Here is a 22,661-nt window from a genome sequence, read left to right on the forward strand (position 1 = left end):
CACCAATGACCACCCTTCCCTTCCCTTGGGATTGGAGAAAGCCGCACCACTCTTTTAGAAGAGAACATAAGCAGGAGAGTGACATTGTAAGCCAGTCGGACAGCAACATGTTACAATGGCATTTTTGTGTCGGCAAATACAAGGGAAGCAGCATGAGATTCTTAAAAAGAACTTGTGTTTTTATAGCAGCTTTCACAATCTCAGGATGTCTCAATTACAGCCAATAAAGTAGTTTTAAAAGTGTAGTCAGAGTTGTACTGTTGGAAACACAGCAGCCAATTTGCTCATAGCAAGCTTCCACAAACAGTAATGAAATACCGACCGAACAAAATCTGTTTTCAGTGATGTCGGATGCAGAATAAATATTGGCCAGGACACTCTGCTCTTCTTCGATATAATGGCCATGGGATATTTTATATTCACCTGAGAAGACAAACAAGGCCTCGGTTTGACTTCTTATCCGAAAGACCATGTCTTCAAAAATGCAGCACTCCCTCCATATTTGCACTGGGAGTGTCAGCCTAGGTCCAGTCTCTGAATCCTGGATATTGCCATATGTTTTGCCTCAGCTGTGAATTCCACATCTTCACAACTCTTTGTGGAGAGAACTTTTTCTTGCTTCTTTGCTCTAAGTCTCTTACATTTGATCTTCTGTCAATATCTCGTCAGTTGCTTTATATATCATCTTGATTTTAAAATGTTCTTCCTCGTGTTCAAATCCCTCCATGGCCTCACCCCTCCCTATCTCTGTAACCTCCTTCAGCCCAACAACCCTCCGAGATATCTGCGCTCCTCCAATTCTGGCCTCATGCCCATCCCCGATTTTTAATCCCTCCACCACTGGTGGTCGTGCCTGGAGTTGCCTCCCTAAACCTCCCTCTCTAAACCAAGATCTTTGGTCACCTGTCCTAACATCTCCTAATGTGGCTCTGTTCCAAATCTTGCTTGATAGTTGCCCCTGTGAAGCACCATGGGACATTTGGTTATGATTAAAGGTGCTATATAAATGCAAGCTGGTGTATTGTTGGCCCTTCAGTTGTTTGATACATGTATTACAGCAATGGAAAATGTTGCACAAATGTAACATAAAGTATATAATACATAAAACACACATATAAAAAAAAGGCTCGTGTGAAGCATCAAGACCAGCATGGACCTGTTGGGCCGACTGGCCTGTTTCTGTACATGACCTTGTTCAGTTGAGTAATTAGCAGCAGCTGCTGCAATGTGGTCCTCCCGGCCGGTAGGGGGCGCGGTGGACGGCGCCGCTCCTGCGTCCGCGCGCTCTTTGTTTATCAAAATGGAGGCGCCCTGAGCTTCGCGGATGCTGCTGCCCTTCGCGGAATTACCTTTCACAGGGTGGGCAAAATGAGCAACTTTAAAAAATAACTTTCCAAATAACAAAGAACAAAACTTTTAGAGGAAGAAAGCTTAAGTTGCAGAGCAAAAAAAAAAATACCAGAGCTGGCAGGGTGGGAAAAGTATCAATTCTACAGGGAATGGCCACTACCTGTAAATGTGGGGGGAGAGAAGGGATTCTCAGCACAATTTACCCCTTTCCAATAATTTATTTCCATGTAAAATGTTTTTGCAAATTGATTGCAGCATTTATCTTTTAGCTAATTCAATCCAGCTGTTGCATTCTCTTGTTATGTCTGCCAAACTATTCCTTATTCAGCATTACAATGATAACATGTTGAGCTAGTAATGTTGATTTTTTAAGTCGCTGTGTGTTGTTCCTTTCCTTTTTTTAGGGTCTGCTTTTAAACTGACAGGTGACAGGAAAGGGAAAGGCGCAGTGGTTAGCACCACTGCCTCACAGCACCAGCGACCCGGGTTCGGTTCTGGGTACTGCCTGTGCGGAGTTTGCAAGTTCTCCCTGTGACCGTGTGGGTTTCCGCCGGGTGCTCTGGTTTCCTCCCAGAGCCAAAAGACTTGCAGGTTGATAGGTAAATTGGCCATTATAAATTGCCCCTAGTGTAGATAGATGGTAGGAGAATTGAGGGAAGGTGGGGATGTGGTAGGGAATATGAGATTAATGTAGGATTAGTATAAATGGGTGGTTGATGGTCGGCACAGACGTGGTGGGCCGAAGGGCCTGTTTCAGTGCTGTATCTCTCTATGACTATGTTTCCCCCCACCCTCCCATGCTGTATCTCTCTATGACTCTATGTTCACCCCCCCCCCCCCCCCCCCATCGATAAACTGTCTGAGGGGGTCACCAGTTGTGTAATTGTAATTAAGAGTGTGTTTGGATTACTGGGGTAAAGTTCGGTGCAGATGCAGCTTACCGCTTATTAATGTTGTTGCTTGATTCCGGGTCTTGCCCAGATAAGTCGTGAGAAACCTTTCCTTGGGGTGGGTGCCAATTTAGTATATGGTATCAGGGATGAGGAGCTTCAGTAATGTGGAGAAGCTGGGAGTGTTCTCCTTAAAGCAGAGAGAATTAACAGGAGATTTAATAGAGGTGTTCAAAATTATGAGGGGATTTGATAAAGTAGACTAGGGAGAAACTGTTTCCATTGGCAGGAGGGTCTGTATCCAGAGGTCACAGATTTAAGGTAGTTGCCAGAAATCCATGGGAAATTAGAATTTTTTTTGCACAGTGAGTTGTTGTGATCTGGAATGCACTGCCTGAAAGGGCGGTGGAAGCAGATTCAATAATAACTTTTGAAAGGGAATTGGATAAACACTTGAAAAGGGGAAAAATATTGCAGGGTTATGGGGAAAGATCAGCGGAGTGGGACAAATTGAATAGCTCTTTCAAAGAGCCAGCACAGGCACATTGGATCCTATAACCTCCTCCTGTGCTGTATGATTTATAATCCTATGATTGCCTGGTCTGTGCTCGGCTCCGCTGGTCTCAGCCAGGTTGATTCTGGTTGCCCTAAGTAACCCTGAATTCGAGTGGTGAGGTAAAATGAATCAGTGTTCTACGCCAATCATAATTCAGTAACCCTGCCAGAGAGAGTGAGTGGATTTTGGCTGTGATGCCCCCCACCCCCCGTTCCCATCGTAGAATAGCCACTATTGGGGTCACAAATGATTTAAGTAGACATTTAGGGCGAGTTACAGGATATTAGTCAGCCACCTGTGGAACTTAAGCCAGTGAGGAGAGGAGAGAAAATTGGTGAGGATAAAATCGCTTTTTTGGGGTATGTGGAGCATCCTGACTTTTCGGGCTGTGCCTCTGTGTGGGGCATCACATTATCTTGCACTGAAGAAGATCCCGCTGAAGTTCCATTGCTCTGGATTGTGCTTGGCTGCTGCGATTTGAAATCCTAATATCTCATACGTGTTGCTCCCGCCCAAGAGAATGGATGGGGGATATAGTCCTGGGCCTCTGGCAACATCTTGAGACGATGATCGCCCGCTCCTTCATTGTTTCCAGATATTGAAGTTCCAATCGCAGCTGTGCTTCCAGATGGAAGCAGGGAGGGAGTGGGGTAAACAGACCTCCAGCAATTGGTACAGAGGGAGGTTTCAGAGTGTGAACTCTCTGGGGATTTGGAAGTGAGTATCTGTGTTGCAGTAGAGGGATGAGAATCACACACTCACCCCGTCCAATCACCCATATTAGTCGTGCAGAAGAGAAAAGTCACGGGCAGTCAGGTTGAGATGCTGTCCCACATTGGTTCAGTGTGGCTGAGGCAAATGATTGGGACCAACTTGACTGATTGCTGAAGCTGCTGCAGGACTTTTGTTCTTTTGGGCCTCCTTATCTCGAGAGACAATGGATACGCGCCTGGAGGTGGTCAGTGGTTTGTGAAGCAGCGCCTGGAGTGGCTATAAAGGCCAATTCTGGAGTGACAGGCTCTTCCACAGGTGCTGCAGAGAAATTTGTTTGTTGGGGCTGTTGCACAGTTGGCTCTCCCCTTGCGCCTCTGTCTTTTTTCCTGCCAACTACTAAGTCTCTTCGACTCGCCACAATTTAGCCCTGTCTTTATGGCTGCCCGCCAGCTCTGGCAGGACTAGAGAGTGAGAAAGAGAGGCATACAATTATAATGAAACTGTCCCCACAGCCCCCCTCCCCTCCCTCCACCCCAGGGGAGTTCTCCCCAGTGTCTCAGTCCAATATGTATCCCTCAAGCTACATCACTAAAACAGATGATCTGGTCATTATCACATTTCTGTTTGTGGGAGCTTGCTGTGCCCAAATTGGCTGCTGTGTTTCCTGCATTACAACAGGGGCTTCAAATGTACTTCATTGGTTGTGAAGCAGTTTGGGATGCTCTGAGGTTGTGAAAGGTGCTATAGAAATGCACGTCCATCAGTGTGAGGTGTTAAATGTTAGGCTGCCTCTTTTCTAATCTCCCCCACTCCCACGGGGAACTTGGAGGTAAAGTCAGTCCTGGAGGACTGGGGCCACATTTCTTTGTAGCCAATCATACAGTTGGCTTAAGAATGGACCATCAGCTATCTGGCCTGTTGTCGGGGGGTGGCGGGGGTGGGGGGGGGGGGGTGGCGGTGTGGTGGGTATTTGAACTGGATCCATCCTTTTAGGGGGTGAGGTGGGATAAATAATCGTCAGTAACTCTGGGAAAACGGAGAGTTGGCGAGTAGCTTCTGGGGTGGTGGTGGGAATTATAAAAGGTGCATTTTAAAAGTCTGCAGAAACCCTGTTTATTTGTTTAAATCCCTCCGCCGAGCAGGACTTGCACTCTGAACATCAAAGTGGGGACACAGGTTTACAAATGACGGAAAATCTAGGGAGACAGGAGGTTAGAAACTTCATTCCAACTCCCTGCGCAACTGCTGAGTTTGGAAGAAGCTCCCAGTAGAAGCAGTTAAAGCATATTAACATGAATATGTAGTCCGCACCCCCATCTCAACGGAGATGAGGAGAAATTTCTTCACTCAGAGGATGGTGAATCTTTGGAATTTCCGACCGGGGAGAGAGCTGTGAATGCTCAGTCACTGAGTATATGCAAGACAGAGGTCGATAAGAGTTTTGGGCACTGAGGGAATCTCGGGATATGGGGATAGGACGGGAAGCTGGAGTTGAGGTAGAAGATCAGCCATGATCTTATTTAATGGCGGAGCAGGCTCGAGGGGCCGAATGGCATATCCTGCCCCTTATTTCTTATGTTTTTGTATTCAGAATTTTTTTGACTTTTACAAATAAAGCAGTTGGACCTTTATGTGAGTCAGTCCAGTAACATCAGCTGGATAAATATCATATTGGCAAGGATTTGGAGGTTACTGGGATGGTGAGCCATTCCACAAGACGCAATGTTTCTGTTAAAGCTGGTCAGGGTTGGGGCAGAGGAATATTGTCTGTGGCTTTTAGGCTGGAGAACTGGGAATGTTTTGAACATTCTGAAGCTGTGATTGATTCCCACTGGGGAAAAGACAGTATTTATACGGAATATTCCCTCAGGAGATTAAATGGGTGGATAGAGTCCATGAAAGCGGAGAGTGTACATGGGTTCAGGGGGGATTGGGTTTGATGAGCTGCAGAGCCTTTTTAAGCCCAAGTGTTGTAAATGAATTCCAGGAGAGGGTGGATGATTGGTTCGATCAGATATCTTGCCTTCACCAACACTGATTGATTCATATCACTGCCAACAGCTGACCAGATGGAAGTTGAAGAGTGCTCGTCAGAGACAGTGAGCGAACTGATAATTACCAGTGAGACGGCAGAAGCCGCGAGACAGCTCTGTGCCTATAACCTCATGCCAGCACCGGCCACGGCACAAGGAGAGGAAGGTCACAGAATGGATATGCAGGTGGAGACGTACCCTGTGCCGCAGGATGGCAAGGCTCCAGTGGATGGTCTGGTGACAGTCAGTAACCCAGACTCTGAGCTGATGACCACCCATGGCGACTGCCCTCTCGTGCCAGATGAGGTCGTGGCTTCTGGGAGCGGCCAGATTAATGGAGTGCCTGCTGCTGTTACCGGTAAAAGCACACCACAAGGTTATAGCAGAGGATCAGTCCAGAACCCCCAGATAAACGCAGCCTTTTTTAAAGAGGCAATACAGGCACGATGGGCCAAATGGCCTCCTTCTGTCCTATTTGATCCATTGAAGAGTATTGAGGTGCTGGGCACTGCTGCACCTTTTTAATTTGGAACCTGCATGTGAGATGGAGGTACTTGTTCCTATTTTATTATTTCTCAGAATCTTAACAGTGCAGAAGGAGGCAATTCGGCCCATCGTGCCTGTGCTGGGCCTTTGAAAGCGTTATCCAATTCGTCCTGTTAACCCCTGCTCTTTCTTCATAGCCCTGCATATTTTTCCTTTTCAGGTATCTATCTGTTTCCACCAGCCTTTTAGGCGGTGTGTTCCAGCTCATAACCTCCCGTGTAAACAAATTCTCCTCATCTCCCCTTCTGGTTCTTTTGCCAATTATCTTAAAATCTCTGTCATCCGGTTACTGATCCTCCCACCAATGCGAAACAGTTTCTCCTGATCTACTCTATTAAAACCCTCATAATTTTGAACACCTCTGTCAAACCGCTTCTTTCGTTGTCCTAAGGAGAACAATTCTACCTTCTCTAGTTGCCTGTAAACTGCAGTCCCTGGTATAATTCGAGCAAATATCAGCCATGTCTCAGTGGGTAGAGCTCTCACCTCTGAGTCCGAAGGTTCCCAGTCCATGTCTGACTCCAGAGACCCGAGCACAAAATCCAGGCTGACACTCCCAGTGAGGGAGTGCTGCACTGTCAGAGGTGCTGTGTCTTAGATGAGATGTGAAATCGAGGCCCTGTCTGTCTCTCGGGTAGATGTGAAAAAATCCCGCGGCTCAATTGTGAAGAGGAGCAGGGGAGTTCTCCCTGGTGTCCTGGATGATATTTATCCCTCAACCATCAGTAAAACAAAAATCCTGTCGTTATCACATTGCTGTTTTTGGGAGCTTACTGTGCGCAAATAAGCGGTTGCATTTCCTACATTGCAACGGTGACCACACTTCAAAGGTACTTAATTGGCTGTGGATTGTTTTGGGATGACCTGAGATTGTGAAAGACACTGTAGAAATGCAAGTCTTTTCTTTTGCATCTCCTCTGTGCCCTCTCCACTGGAGAGTGAACTGACTCTGGGAAGAGTGGCTAGGTAGTTTATCATTGCCTTCTTGATGGTTGTTTTTAATTTTGAGAGCACCTTCTAAGCTGGGCTGTAACTAACACTGACGCGTATGATGAGGGAGAGGTAGACATCAGCATCTGGTGGCTGTGCAAATCCCCAGTGGGTGTCAACCTGCGATTGGGAGCTGGCGTTCTACTCTCTGCTCGAACGGACTGTCTGAATGTGCTAACGGGGAATATCTTCTACTCACTCCTTGCAGAGAGTTCAGACCTACTGGAGACAGCACAGGTGCTGAGTGAGATTGCGATGCCACTCCTGACGGAGAGCCATGAGGTAGAAACTGAGGAACAGGCGGACCCCTTCGCTGAGGGGCCTGAGCGGCACGTCTTGGTCTTGTCGACTGTACCCCAGGACAGCCTGGAGCTTCAGGTGCCTGAGGAGGTGATACTGGAGCTACCCAATGGCATCAAGATGAATGGAAAGGATCTCGCTGCCATCACCGAGCTCCTACACCCAACCCAGGTACCATGGATACAACAGTGAGGGGATTGTGACTTGTCCAAGTAAAATGCTGCCTGTTTGTCAAGACCTTCCCAATTTCAACCATTATTAATGCAGTGGGGTGGCAACTTGCTCTTAAGTATCAAAAACCTCTCCAGATTACAAATGTTTTATTCTTGGGATGTGGGCATCGCTGGCAAGGCCAGCATTTATTGCCCATCCCAAATTGCCCTTGAGAAGGTGGTGGTGAGCAGCTGCAGTCCATGTGATGCAGGTACACCCACAATTATGGTTTTTATGACAATCTGGTATTTTCATGATCATTATTAATGAGACTAGCATTTTATTCCGGATTTATTAATTAAATTTAAGTTCCTCCAGCTGCTGTCGTGGGATTTGAACGTGTGTCTCTGGAGCATTAGTCTGGGCCTCTGGATTACTAGGCCAGTAACATGATCACTATGCTACCATCCCCCCGACAGAGGTATAATCAGACAAAACAGATGCCAAGCCAAAGGAGCTGGTAGGAAGGGTAACCAAAGAGCTGGGTTTCAAGGAGGGTCTTGAAGGAGTAGAGTGAGGTGGAGAGATTTAGGAAGGGAATTCCAAAGCAGATAGTGGGGAGGGTCCTGAGCAGGTCCTGGTAGTGTTGCAGTGAGTTGGGGATCGGTCTTTCACCTTTGGAAGCAGAGTTGGAATCCAGTCCAGTTGCATGTGGAGTGTCTTCTCTCCCTGATGTATCTTATTTGAAATGAGTGTGTGGACAGACTGTACCCAATTTAATGCTGCTTCACTGCTATACCAGTTTTATGTTCTTCTTTGAAGTTGCAGTGGTTCAGTGGGTAACACACCCACCTCTGAATGACAAGGCTCTGAGTTTAAGTCACACTCCAAAGGCTGACATTTCCAGTGCTGAGGGAGTATTGGAGGTGCCGTCATTAGTTGCAATAATAAACTGACGCATTGTCTGTTCTCTCAGGCAGATGTAAATGATCCCATTATTTGAAGAAGAGCAGGGGAGTTCTTGCTGCTTTCCTAGCCAATATTTATCCCTCAACCAACATCACAAAAAATAGCCTATCTGGTCATTATCTCATTGCTGTTTGTGGGAGCTTGCTGTGCACAAATTGGCTGCCACATTTCTTACAGCAGTGACAATACATCAAAAAGTACTTCATTGGCTGAAAGCGCTTTGGGGGCATCCCGAGGATGTGAAAGGTGCTATTTAAATGCAAGTTCTGTCTTTTTCTTTTCACTGAGACCAAATTCAGTGGGGCTCAGATGTGATCAGGGCCTCTCCACTCATTGGCCATTCTTCATGTGTGAGTGTATGGAGTGAGCTCCTACTACAGGGATATTATATGCAGCTCGGCCCATGACCCAGCACAAGCATAACGTTCAACCCTCTTACCCACAAACCGCAGGAAGGATTAGAGACGCATGCTACTTTGGGGTCAGTTGGCACTTTCGAACAGGAGCTGAACTGACTTCTGTTGAGAAGTGGGTGTTGGGTTAGTGTTCCTTGCAGTAAGGGATCAGCGGGTGTGAAGAGGCCTACTCATGATGCATTATGGTCAGAGTTGCTGCCTGTCGGATAAAACATTAAATCAAGGGTTTCATCAGCTGCAACCAGGGGTTCAGGTGGATGTTGCCACCAGGGCCGGATGGATTGTATCCCAGGCTGTTAAAGGAAGCCAGGAAGGAAATAGTGATGCTCTGAGGATGATCTTCAAATCCTCACTAGATACAGGCGAGGACCCAGAGAATAGGAGGTCTGCGAACGTTGTACCACTGTGCGAGGGATAGACCAAATAATTATAGGCTGGTCAGTCTGACCTTGGTGGTGGGCAAATTATTAGGATCAATTCTGAGAGATAGGATAAACTGTCACTTAGGCTCAGATTAATCAGGGATAGTCAGCATGGATTTGTTAAGGGAAGGTCATGTCTTACTAAATTAATAGATTTTTTTGAGGAAGTAACAGGGAGGATTGATGAGGGTAGTACAGTGGATGTGGTCTACATGGATTTTAGTAAGGCAATTGACAAGGTCCCACATGGCAGACTGGTCAGTAAAATGAAAGCCCATGGGATAGAGGGCAGGTTGGATCCAAAATTGGCTCAGTGACAGGAAACAAAGGGTAGTAGTCGATGGATGTTTTTGCGAATGGAAAGCGGATTCCAGTGATGTTCCGGTGTTGGGTCCCTTGCTGTTTGTGGCAATATATTAATGATTTGGACTTAAAGGTGGGAGGCATGATAGGGAAATTTGCAGATGACACAAAAATTAGCCGTGTATTTGATAGTGAAGAGCATAGCTGTAGACTCCAGAATGATATCAATGATTTGGTTGAGTGGATGGAAAAATAGAAATGGAATTCAATCCGGAGAAGTGTGAGGTAATGCATTTGGGGAGGGCAAACAAAGCGAGGGAATACACAATAAATGGGGGATATTGAGAAGGGTAGAAGAAGTGAGAGACCTTGGAGTGCATGTCCACAGGTCCCTCAATGTGACAGGACAGGTAGATAGAGTGGTGAAGAAGCCATATGGAATGCTTTCCTTTATTGGCCAAGGTATAGAATACAAAAACAGGGATGTAATGCTGGAACTGTATAAAATGCTGGTTAGGCCACAGCTGGAATATTGCGTACAGTTCTGGTCACCTCATTACAGGAAGGACATAGTTGCTCTGGACAGAGTACAGAGGAGATTTACAAGAATGTTGCCAGGGCTTGAAAGTTGCAGCAGTGAGGAAAGATTGGATAGCCTGGGGTTGTTTTCCTTAGCAGAGAGGAAGCTGTGGAGTGACTTAACTGAGAGGTACAAAATTATGAGGGGCCTAGAGAGCAGACAGGAAGGACCAGTGGCGCAGTGGTTAGCAGTGCAGCCTCACAGTTCCAGTGACCCGGGTTCGGTTCTGGAGCGGAGTTTGCAAGTTCTCCCTGTGACTGTGTGGGTTTCCGCCGGGTGCTCCGTGTTTCCTCCCACAGCCAAAGACTTGCAGGTTGATAGGTAAATTGGCCATTGTAAATTGCCCCTAGTGTAGGTAGGTGGTAGGAGAATGGTGGGGATGTGGTAGGGAATATGGGATTAATGTAGGATTAGTATAAATGGGTGGTTGGTGGTTGGCCGAAGGGCCTGTTTCAGTGCTGTATCTCTCTGTGACGATATGACCTGTTTTCCCTAGCAGAGAGGTCAATTACCAGGGGGCACAGATTTAAGTTGATTGGTAGAAGGATTAGAGGGGACATGAGGAAAACTTTTTCACCCAGAGGTTGGTGGGTGTCTGGAATTCACTGCCAGGAATGGTGGTGGAGGCAGAAACCCTCAGTTCTTTGAAAAGGTGTCTGGACCTGCACCTGAGGTGCTGTAACCGACGAGGCTATGGACCAGGCGCTGGAAGGTGGGATTAGATTGGGCGGCTAGTTTTTTTTTAAGCCAGTGCAGACACAGTAGGCTGAATGGCCTCCTTCTGTACCGTAACTTTTCTGTGGTTCGATGTAGAAGATGCCACGGCACCATTCAAAGAATGTTCTGATATCCTCTCTCAACTAACATGACCAAAAAGCAGACACTGGTTATATGGATGTACCTGTCCTGGGAGTGTTTGATGGGGACAGTGTAGAGTGAGCTTTACTTTGTATCTAGCCCCATGCTGTACCTGTCCTGGGAGTGTTTGATGGGACAGTGTAGAGTGGGCTTTACTTTGTATCTAACCTCATGCTGTACCTGTCCTGGGAGTGTATGATGGGGACAGTGTAGAGGGAGCTTTACTCTGTATCTAACCCCATGCTGTACCTGCACTGGGAGTGTTTAATGGGGACAGTGTGGAGGGAGCTTTCCTCTGTATCTGCACTGGGAATGTTTGATGGGAACAGTGTAGAGGGAGCTTTACTCTGCATCTAACCCCATGCTGTACCTGCACTGGGAGTGTTTGATGGGGACAGTGGAGAGGGAGCTTGACTCTGTATCTGCACTGGGAGTGTTTGATGGGGACAGTGTAGAGGGAGCTTTACTCTGTATCTAACCCCATGCTGTACCTGCACTGGGAGTGTTTGATGGGGACAGTGTAGAGGGAGCTTTACTCTGTATCTAACCCCATGCTGTACCTGCACTGGGAGTGTTTGATGGGGACAGTTTTGAGGGAGCTTTACTCTGTATCTAACCCCATGCTGTACCTGCACTGGGAGTGTTTGATGGGGACAGTGTAGAGGGAGCTTTACTCTGTACCTGCACTGGGAGTGTTTGATGGGGACAGTGTAGAGGGAGCTTTACTCTGTATCTAACCCCATGCTGTACCTGCACTGGGAGTGTTTGATGGGGACAGTGTAGAGGGAGCTTTACTCTGTACCTGCACTGGGAGTGTTTGATGGGGACAGTGTAGAGGGAGCTTTACTCTGTATCTAACCCCATGCTGTACCTGCACTGGGAGTGTTTGATGGGGACAGTGTAGAGGGAGCTTTACTCTGTATCTAACCCCATGCTGTACCTGCACTGGGAGTGTTTGATGGGGACAGTGTAGAGGGAGCTTTACTCTGTACCTGCACTGGGAGTGTTTGATGGGGACAGTGTAGAGGGAGCTTTACTCTGTACCTGCACTGGGAGTGTTTGATGGGGACAGTGTAGAGGGAGCTTTACTCTGTATCTAACCCCATGCTGTACCTGCACTGGGAGTGTTTGATGGGGACAGTGTAGAGGGAGCTTTACTCTGTACCTGCACTGGGAGTGTTTGATGGGGACAGTGTAGAGGGAGCTTTACTCTGTATCTAACCCCATGCTGTACCTGCACTGGGAGTGTTTGATGGGGACAGTGTAGAGGGAGCTTTACTCTGTACCTGCACTGGGAGTGTTTGATGGGGACAGTGTAGAGGGAGCTTTACTCTGTACCTGCACTGGGAGTGTTTGATGGGGACAGTGTAGAGGGAGCTTTACTCTGTACCTGCATTGGGAGTGTTTGATGGGGACAGTGTAGAGGGAGCTTTAATCTGTATTTAACCTAATTTTTTTAAATAAATGGGTCATTTTCTGGTTGGCAAGATATAACGAATGGTGTGCCACATGGATCAGTGCTAGGGCCTCAACTTTTTACAATTTATATAAATGACTTGGATGAAGGGACCGAAGGTATGGTTGCTAAATTTGCTAATGACACAAAGACAGGTAGGAAAGTAAGTTGTGAAGCGGACATAAGGAGGCTACAGAGGAATAAGTGAGTGGGCAAAGATCTGGCAAATGGAATATCATGTGGGAAATGTGAAATTGTCCATTTTGGCCAGAAGAATAAAAAAGAAGCATATTATCTAAATGGTGAGAGATTGTAGAGCTGTGAGATGCAGAGGGATCTGGGTGTCCTAGTGCATAATCGCAAAAGGTTAATTATGTAGGTACAGCAAGTAGTTAGGAAAGCTAATAGAATGTTATCATTTATTGCGAGGGGAATAGAATACAAAAGTAGGGAGGTTATGCTTCACCTATACAGGGCATTGGTGAGACCACATCTGGAGTATTGTGTACAGTATTGGTCTCCTTATTTAAGGAAGGATGTAAATGCGTTGGAAGCAGTTCAGAGAAGGTTTACTAGACTAATACCTGGAATGGGCGGGCTGTCTTATGAAGAAAGGTTGGACAGGCGCGGTATGTATCTGCTGGAGTTTAGAAGAGACAACTTGATTGAAGCATATTAAGATCCTGAGGGGTCTTGACAGGGTGGATGTGGAAAGGATGTTTCCCCTTGTGGGAGAATCTGGAACTAGGGGGAACTATTTAAAAATAAGGGATTGCCCATTTAAGACAGAGATGAGGAGAAATTTTTTCTTTCAGAGGGTCGTGAGTCTTTGGAACTCTCGTCCTCAAAAGGTGGTAGAAGCAGAGTCTTTGAATATTTTTAAGGCAGAGGTAGATAGATTCTTGATAAGCAAGGGGGTGGAAGGTAATCGGGGGTAGGTGGGAATGTGGAGTTTAGGTTACAATCAGATTAGCGATGAACATATTGAATGGCAGAGCAGGCTCGAGGGGCCGAGTGGCCTACTCCTCTTAATTTGTATGAGGTTTACTCTGTATATAACCCCGTTTTTTTCCTTTTTTTTTGATGGGGACAGCGTAGAGGGAGCTTTACTCTGTATATAACCCCGTTTTTTTCCTTTTTTTTTGATGGGGACAGCGTAGAGGGAGCTTTACTCTGTATTTAACCCCGTGCTGTACCTGCCCTGGGAGTGTTTGATGGGGACAGGGTAGAGGGAGCTTTACGCTGTATCTAATCCCCATTGTGCCTGAATTGGGGAGTTTTGCACATGCTCGGGCAGTTCATTCCTCACCTCCATAAGAGAAAAATGTCAATTTCCACTCACAAGTGTTAATTTATGTTGAGAATGTGACCTTTCACCTCCCAGGTGTTGCTTCAAACGGGACATCGGAAGTTCACCTTGGCTACAGCTGACGCCGTGATCTCAGCTGGGTCTCTGGTCTGCACAGTATCCCAGGAAACAAGCCAAGAGGAACCATTCGCAAAGCAGGAAGGTAACTGTCCTGTGTCAATATCACTGCCATCACCTGGCTGGGTATACAGCTCCCTTAACTAATATTTCTGAAATGTGTTTCTTTGCACAGATCCAGAAGTGGAAATGGAAGGGAAGTTGTATAAATGCTACCTCTGTAGTTTGACCTTTAATCGTCGTGGCAACTATGTCCGACATAAGAAAATCCACACGGTTAACACCGAGGTTAGTGGTTGTGCGTTTTTTAAAATACCCTATATCCCCTCCATCAGCAAGACCACCTACTTCCGCCTCATTACCCATCTCTGCCCCTGCCTCAGCTCATCTGCTGCTGTAATGGCCTAGCGAGCCACTCAGTTGTATTCAAGAAGGCAGCTCACCACCAGCTTCTTGAGGACAATTCAGGATGGACAACAAATGCTGGCTTTGCCAGCAACGCTGATATCCCACGAATGAATTAAAGAAAAAAGTAACTTTGTCCCATATACCAGCAAAGTCCTAGTTGTACTCTTGGACTGTGCTAAGTTTACTGATTGCAGGCAGGACAGCAATAGAGGTATTCAATTGGTCTCCATCATATAGGAAAGGAGAAATCATCCAGGGTCCCATAAAAGATCCCTTGGCACTATTTTGAAGAAGGGCATGGGAGTTCTGTGTTGATGTTGTGCAAGATCTTTCTAATTTTGGGCAGATTAAGAATGGTTCGTTAGAAAAATTTTTAAGTGAGTATTTTTTTTTCTGTATGAGGAATGAAAATTCTGTGTTTTTTTTCTGGGTGGCAGAGAGAGGAGCCGAGTGACTGGGACTTCATATCTTTGAAGTTTAACAGCTGTGGGCTGTTTTGGTTCTTCCATCTCCTGAAGGTGCTGGCATATGAAAGAGCAGACATTTATATAGCAACTTTCACATCCCAAAGTCCTTTCAGGCAATTAAGTACTTTTAAAGTGTTATGTTGTAGGAGAACACAGGATAAATATTGGCCAGGCCACTGAGTAAACTCCCTGTCTAATAGCACCAGGAGATCTTTGACGTCGACCTGAGAGAACAGGGCCTCCGTTTAACATCTCATCCAAAAGGCAGCACCTCGGACAGTACACCACTCCTTCAGAACTGGATTGGAAATGTCTGCCTGGATTTTGTCTCTGCAGTGGGACTTGATCCCTTGATCTACTGAGTCAGGCGCGAGAGTGACTACCAACTAAGCTATAGCTGACACCATGCTGGGAGCGCGAGAGCCAGCCAGAGATCCTGCTCCCGGTCACCACTCAGTGACCGCGGGGAGGTCCACTAGCTGGTGTGGTTCTGTCCTTTTAGATCTACTCCAAGTGAGCACTTAATTGTGAATCTGAAAATTGAGAAAATGGAAATCATCACCAACAGCCCTAATCCTGTGTTCGCTGCAGATTCGGATGGTTTTTAATTGGTCACTGGGCGTGATTGAGGACAACGGAAACTGTTTTTTATGTGTTTGGAACTGAAGCCAATTGGAGCTCCCTCTGCTATCCAGCGGGCTGGGGGGTTGCTGAATGTCCTGACGGAGCCGCTGTTAATGCAATTCTGTCTCCTCTACTCCCGCCCCCACTCCCCCATTACAGGAAGATGCCAGGTACAAGTGCTCACACTGTGACCGCCAGTTCATCCAGCACTGCGACCTGCGGAGACACGCTCACGTTCACATGGGAACGCAGCCCCACAAGTGCGACCTGTGTGGGAAGGGCTTCCTCAGAGCCAGGTATGGGGACAATTTGCAGGCACTATTCGGCTGGGAGAAGCCTCACCCAGCCAACAGTCATTCCTCCCCCAACACCCCGCCTGTACTATTCACTGGTTTGGGTTTCACGTTTTGTTCTGCTTTATAATTTCAGCGATCTGGTGGTTCACAAGAGATTTCACACCAAGGATCGTCCATTCCAGTGTAGTCAGTGCCAGAAATCCTTCTTCCAGTCTGGTGAGTGCGTCACGAGCAGTCTCTCAACTGCCCCCCTGTCAACCCCCACTCAGCTCCCTGAACCCCTCGATTATATCCCAGTCTGTAGCTCACTCCCAGGTATCTTTATTCGATATATAAAACCCAGAACCCCTCGATTAGATTCCAGTCTGCAACTCACTCTCAGGTGTCTGTTATTATATATATATAAACCACCCGAACCCCTCGATTAGATTCCAGCCTGTAACTCACTCCTGGGTATCTGTTATTCTATTTATAAACGCGGTGAATCCCTCATGGAAACATAGAAAACAGGAGCAGGAGTAGGCCATTCTCGCCTGTGCAATTGGATATTGTGCTTCTCGATACTGCTCTGGGGAGCAAATTGGAGGAAAATTTGAGCAACACAGATTAATCCAGATGGGCACAGACTGACGATCTCTTGCAGTGTTGCTACGCCATTCAAAAAAGCTCATGGCTGATTGTCTAATTCAGTACCTTGATCCCGCTTTTTACCCATATCCCTTGATCCCTTTGGCATTAAGAAATATATCTATCTCCTTCTTGAATATATTTAGTGACTTGGCCTCCACTGTCTTCTGCGGTAGAGAATTCCACAGGTTCACCATCCTCTGAGTGAAGAAATTTCTCCTCATCTCGGTTCTAAATGGCATACCCCGTATCCTGAGACTGTGACCCCTGGTTCGGGACTCCCCAGCCATCGGGAACATCCTCCTTGCATGTCTCATCCTGTTAGAATTTTATAGGTTTCTATGAGATCTCCTCTCATTCTTCTAAACTCTAGTGAATATCGGCCTAGTCAACCCAGTCTCTCATCATACGTCAATCCTGCCATCCCAGGAATCAGCCTAGTAAATCTTCTTTGCACTCCCTCCATGGCAAGAACATCCTTCCTCAGATAAGGAGACAAAAACTGCACACAATACTCCAGATGTGGTCTCACCAAGGCCCTGTATAACTGCAGTAAGACGTCCTTGCTCCTGTACTCAAATCCTCTTGCAATGAAGGCCAACATACCATTCGCCTTCCTAATTGCTTGCTGCACCTGAATGCTTGCTTTCAGCAACTGGTGTACAAGGACACCCAGGTCTCGTTGCACCTCCCCCTTTCCCAATCTATCACTATTCAGATAATAATCTGCCTTTCTGTTTTTACAACCAAAGTGGATAACCTCACATTTATCCACGTTATACTGCATCTGCCATGCATTTGTCTACTCGCCCAACTTGTCCAAATCACATTGGAGCCTCTCTGCATCCTCCTCACAGCTCACATTCCCCCCCAGCTTTGTGTCATCTGCAAACTTAGAAATGTTCCATTTAGTTCCCTCACTCAAGTCATTAATATATAATTGGAATAGCTGTGGCCCAAGCACTGATCCCTGCGGTATCCCACTAGTCACTGCCAGCCACCCAGAAAAAGACCCGTTTATTCCTCCTCTCTGTTTCCTGTCTGTCAACCAATTCTCAATCCATGCCAGTATATTACCCCCAATCCCATGTGCTTTAATTTTGCACACTAACCTCTTATGTGGGACCTTTTCAAAAGCCTTGTGAAAATCCAAATACACCAGATCCACTGGTTCTCCCTTTTCTACTAGTTACATCCTCAAAAAACTCCAGTAGATTTGTTTACCTTTTGTAAATCCATGCTGACTTTGCCCAATCCTGTTTATGCTTTCCAGGTGTTCTGCTATCACATCCTTTATAATAGACTCTAACATTCTCCCCACTACACTACTGATGTAAGGCTCTCTTGTCTGTCGTTCCCTGTTTTTTCTCCCTGCTTTTTTAAATAGTGGGGTTACATTTGCCACCCACCAATCTGTAGGAACTGCTCCAGAGTCTATAGAATTTTGGAAGATGACCACCAATGCCTCCACTATTTCCAGGGCCACTTCCGTTAGTATTCTGGGATGTAGATTATCAGGCCCTGGGGATTTGTCAGCCTTTAACCCCATTAATTTCCCTAGCACTATTTTGTTTACTAATACTGATTTCCTTTAGTTCCTCCCTCTCATTAGACCCTTGGTTCCCTAACATTTCTGGGAGGTTATTTGTGTCCTCCTTTGTGAAGACAGAACCAAAGTATGTGTTTAATTGTTCTGCCATTTCTTTGTTCCCCATTATAATTTCCCCCGTTTCTGAATGTAAGGGACCTACATTTGTCTTCACTAATCTTTTTCTCTTCACATATTAGATTAGATTCCAGCCTGTAATTCACTCTCGGCGTATCTGTTATTCTATACATAAGCCACCCAAACATCTCGATTAGATTCTAGTCTGTAACACACTCCCGAGTATCCGTTATTCTATATATAAACCACCCAAACCCCTCGATTAGATTCCAGTCTGTAACTCACTCCCGGGTATCCGTTATTCTATATATAAACAGTTCAAATCCTTTACAATCCTCATTTTGTTCCTAAACACTATCTCCTGCTCCCAGTCATGTTTCTCCAAGACCGCAATACTCTTGAGGCCCTTCACCTTCCTCAGTCTTCCTGTTCCCCAATAATCTACAGGGTTTTCAAAACTTCAGCTTGGTGTCACTTCATAATTATTCCCATTGTCTCTTTGCCTCTTTTCATCCAGTGCCAGCATTCCTGCCCCTTGAGTCAGAGGTGGGGGAGGGGAGGGGGTGTTCGAACCCTCCTCTAGTCCTGGCTTGGAATTCTGGGTTGACATCCAGTGGGATCCTCTCGTCTGGTGGGTGTGGGTAGCCCCCTCTCTCATCGCATAGGCTGTGGGAGCCCATAAAACCCTCCCTGCCCAATCGAGTTAATCCCTGCACACCCCTCCCCCACCCTCCCATCCACTAGTATTATAGATGGGTACGGCTATGGAAGGCGTGTTCATGTCACTGCCTGTCAGACTGTTAATCAGTCTATGAATCCTTCCATTACTTCACACTGTTCTTCACAGGAAGACGGTGAAGATACAAAAACAGCTATGGGCCTTGATCCTTCACTTTGATATATCAGTTTAGAAAAAAAAGTCTGTTCTTCCCTCTGACACAACACAGACAGTATGTTCATATGACAGAGCAGAATGTCCAGTTATTTAACTGTGAAGAATGTCTGTTATTTTAAAGAGCCACCTGCCTTTTTACAGCCTTGACTTTAATGATGTGTCACATGTAAGGGTTGTGTGTTCAGTGGGTGACATTAAATAAAATTTTATGGTTAACAGTGAGGTTGAGTGTCTTGGGTTACAGGAAGATATAGACGGGATGGTCAAATGGGCAGAAAAGTGGCAGATGGAATTTAACGCTGAAAAGTGTGAGGTGATACACTTTGGAAGGAGTAATGTGACACGGAAGTATTCAATGAATGGCCTGACACTGGGAAGTTCCGAGGAACAAAGGGACCTTGGCGTGTTTGTCCATAGATCCCTGAAGGCAGAAGGGCAGGTTAATAGGGTGGTGAAAAAGGCATATGGGACACTTGCCTTTATCAATCGAGGCATAATTACAAAAGCAGGGAGGTCATGTTGGAGTTGTATAGAACTTTGGTAAGGCCACAGCTGGAGTACGGTGTGCAATTCTGGTCGCCACATTATAGGAAGGATGTGATTGCACTGGAGGGGGTGCAGCGGCGATTCACCAGGATGGTGCCTGGGATGGAACATTTAAGCTATGAAGAGAGGTAGGATAGGCTTGGGTTGTTTTCGCTGGAGCAGAGAAGACTGAGGGGTGACCTGATCGAGGTGTACAAGATTATGAGGGGCATGGACAGGGTGGTTAGAGAGCAGCTGTTCCCCTTAGTTGAAGGGCCAGTTACTAGGGGACACAAGTTTAAGGTGAGGGGCAGGAGGTTTAAGGGGGATTTGAGGAAGAACTTTTTTTACCCAGAGGGTGGTGACAGTCTGGAATGCACTGCCTGGGAGGTGGTAGAAGCAGGTTGCCTCACATCCTTTAAAAAGTACCTGGATGAGCACTTGGCACGTCATAACATTCAAGGCTATGGGCCAAGTGCTGGCAAATGGGATTAGGTAGACAGGTCAGGTGTCTTTAATGCATCGGTGCAGACTTGATGGGCCGAAGGGCCTCTTCTGCACTGTATTATTCTGTGATTCTGTGACAAAGATCCTGACCCCTGCTAGAAGTTTCAGGTGCGAGTACTCCACGTGGAGTCAGGATTGGGTGCGAGTGTGATTCCTCTTGTGGTTGAATAGCCCATTAACGATCGGTGGCACCAGGTGATTCATTTACTACGCACCGTGTGTCAGGTTCGCAATCCTGGCACTGTGGAGTAGAATGAACGCAAGTTTGATCCCCATTCCCTTCAACCCAGTCAAGGCCAGGGTGAGCCAGCTCACTCCAGAGGAAAGTGGGAAGGAGATTTATGTTGCTTCCTGGCAAGCAACTTTTGAGGGAGAGGGGTGGTGGTCGAGGTCATTGGGGATGGCCTAGTAGCTGACCATACCTTTGCACAAGTTGGGAAGTCAGATAGAGCCGATGATAGAGCCTCCTGTGTTTATATATAGCGTTGCTCACAACTTCTGAATGGGAATTGCACGGCATGCTGTGCCACACACAAACCTGATTCAGATGCTTCTGAGTTGGTAAGGGCTTTCATTTCTATAGCGCCTTTCATGATCACAGGACCTCCCAAAGCACTTTACAGCCAATGCAGTACTTTTGAAGTGTAGTCACTGTTGTACTGTAGGAAACGCGGCAGCCAATTTGCACACAGCAAGATCCCACAAACAGCAATGTGATAATGACCAGATCATCTGTTTTGATATTGGTTGAGGGATATATATTGTCCAGGACACAATAAATCCAAGTTTGTTTGTCTTTTTTTCCCCTAAAGATGGTTTGTTTCTGATTTTGGGGGTAGGGAGTTGCAACCCTTATTGGGACAGGGCTGGGCGCAGAAAAACTGAAAGATACAGTGCCCTGTGATTCCTCAGCCCTTTTGCCGGGGAAGTACTTTTGGCTGGCATGGCTCGAAGATCTGACAGCATAGGAGGGCCAGTCGGCCCATCATACCTGTGCCAGCTCTTTGAAAAACCTGTCCAGTTTCACTCCCCAGCTTTCTTCCCAAAACCCTACAAATTAGTCCTCTTCAAGTACGTCTCCAAATTGCCTTTTGAAAGTCGCTATGCAATCTGATTCCACCACCCTTTCAGATAGTGCAGTCCACATCTCAACAATCATCTCCCCAGGGGATGTAACCCTTCTTGTCTGGGTGATTTATATTTCACATGGCTGTGTCCCTTGTGGGTGGTGAGGGTGCTGAATGTGTGTGGCTGGTGTTGGTCCAGCTGGAAAGTGAACAACCCTGTGTCAAATGATGGAAAGTCGAGGACCTTTGGTATGAGATGTACTCTATCCCATATGCTGGCAGCGACCATTACCATTCTGTGCATTCCTTCCTTTGCACGCAGACTACGTGTTAATCTGACAGGAGTTATAAATCCAGCTTCTTCATGCAACTGCAACGGAATATTTCAGGGTTATGCTCATGAACTCACTTCCCTCCCTCCCTACTACCTGCCCCCATTGTCCCTGCTTCTGACTTTCTGCCCCCTTCTCTAGAAGGTATTATCTTCTCCAGAGCTGTGCCAGGAATGTACCCAGGGTGCCAACATCATTCTGCTTGGAAACAGTGCCATAGATGCCAGTCGCACTCTTTTTGGGTACTACTTCTTTTGGAAGAAGCAGTGAGAGGGACACTGGCCACAATCCACTGAGGGTGGACCGGATTCTACTGGAATTCAGAGCCACCAGCTCAGGCCACATGTTTCTGGCTGTGGTGAGCGGGCTGATCCCGGTTAGCAGTGTAGTTAGCATTGGTTCCTGCGGGGAAAAGGAGAGAAAATTGAATTGACCATGGCTCTAGCTTTGTACCACTATCCCCTGGCCATTGCAGGAAAGTATGTGTGTGCGAGCGAGTATGCATCTGCTTGTTAGCGCAAGTGTGTATGCATTTGTATATGTGCACCAATGAGTGTGTGTGATCATGTGTGTAACAGTGAAGATATCACAAGCAAGCCCATGGTGTTCTGATCCAAACAGCCTCCCGATACTCTCCGCCTTATTCACATATGAAGATTGGTCACTTGGATAAGGTGTATCGGAAGGTGCCACTACTTGTGGGATCGCACCCAAGTTGGTGAGCACTTTTGTGGGCAGTTGAGGGGGGGGGGGGTGGGTTGCATACGTGCGCAGAAGAGCCAGCGCAGGGGGAGTGAAAGGGAAATGAGCAAAGGTGTAGAACCTTTTCTGAGGTGTTATATTCTGCAGGTGACCTGCGCCGTCACGTGAGAAACATCCACATGACCAATGCCCGAATGCTGAGCTGTGGTCACTGCAGGAAGAAATACACCAAGGAGGCAACACTCCTCCATCACATCCAGACCATGCACCGGGATGTGCTGCTGCAAAGCTTGGAGAAACAGAGGCAACAAAGCAGGTATGTCATAAGAATGGAGGAAAGTCAAGCCCACCCATGTGAGCCTTCAACCACCCAGCTTAATGTCCAGTTTGCCCAGGTCTGGGTGTGTGGTCATTCTGCAGAATATAAAACACAGTGGATTTGACCCAATGCCTGTGAATGCATAGCGAGTGGAAACCTTTTCCTTGTTAGCATCAAGCACTCTGCCATCAGACGTAACAGAGCTACACGTGGAGTAAAGCGCCTCTACATCAGTCCCATCAATGTGCCTCTGCATTTTCCCAC

The 22,661-nt window shown here is 46.7% G+C and overlaps 1 protein-coding gene across 1 annotated transcript in view; it reads left to right on the forward strand.

The window, feature by feature from the left end:
• Positions 1 to 3,110: 3,110 nt before the first annotated feature.
• The window catches only part of LOC137380786 (uncharacterized), a 28,250-nt gene continuing 8,699 nt past the window's right edge, over positions 3,111 to 22,661 (forward strand). The window contains exons 1-8 of the mRNA XM_068053138.1: positions 3,111 to 3,130; positions 5,572 to 5,901; positions 7,288 to 7,550; positions 13,921 to 14,047; positions 14,138 to 14,250; positions 15,621 to 15,757; positions 15,891 to 15,973; positions 22,226 to 22,394. Coding sequence (XP_067909239.1) covers positions 5,580 to 5,901; positions 7,288 to 7,550; positions 13,921 to 14,047; positions 14,138 to 14,250; positions 15,621 to 15,757; positions 15,891 to 15,973; positions 22,226 to 22,394 — 1,214 coding nt within the window. The 5' untranslated portion in view covers positions 3,111 to 3,130; positions 5,572 to 5,579. The remainder of the gene's footprint in view (positions 3,131 to 5,571; positions 5,902 to 7,287; positions 7,551 to 13,920; positions 14,048 to 14,137; positions 14,251 to 15,620; positions 15,758 to 15,890; positions 15,974 to 22,225; positions 22,395 to 22,661) is intronic.

Source organism: Heterodontus francisci, chromosome 20 (genome assembly GCF_036365525.1).
Source record: "Heterodontus francisci isolate sHetFra1 chromosome 20, sHetFra1.hap1, whole genome shotgun sequence".
Taxonomy (NCBI): Eukaryota; Metazoa; Chordata; class Chondrichthyes; order Heterodontiformes; family Heterodontidae; genus Heterodontus; species Heterodontus francisci.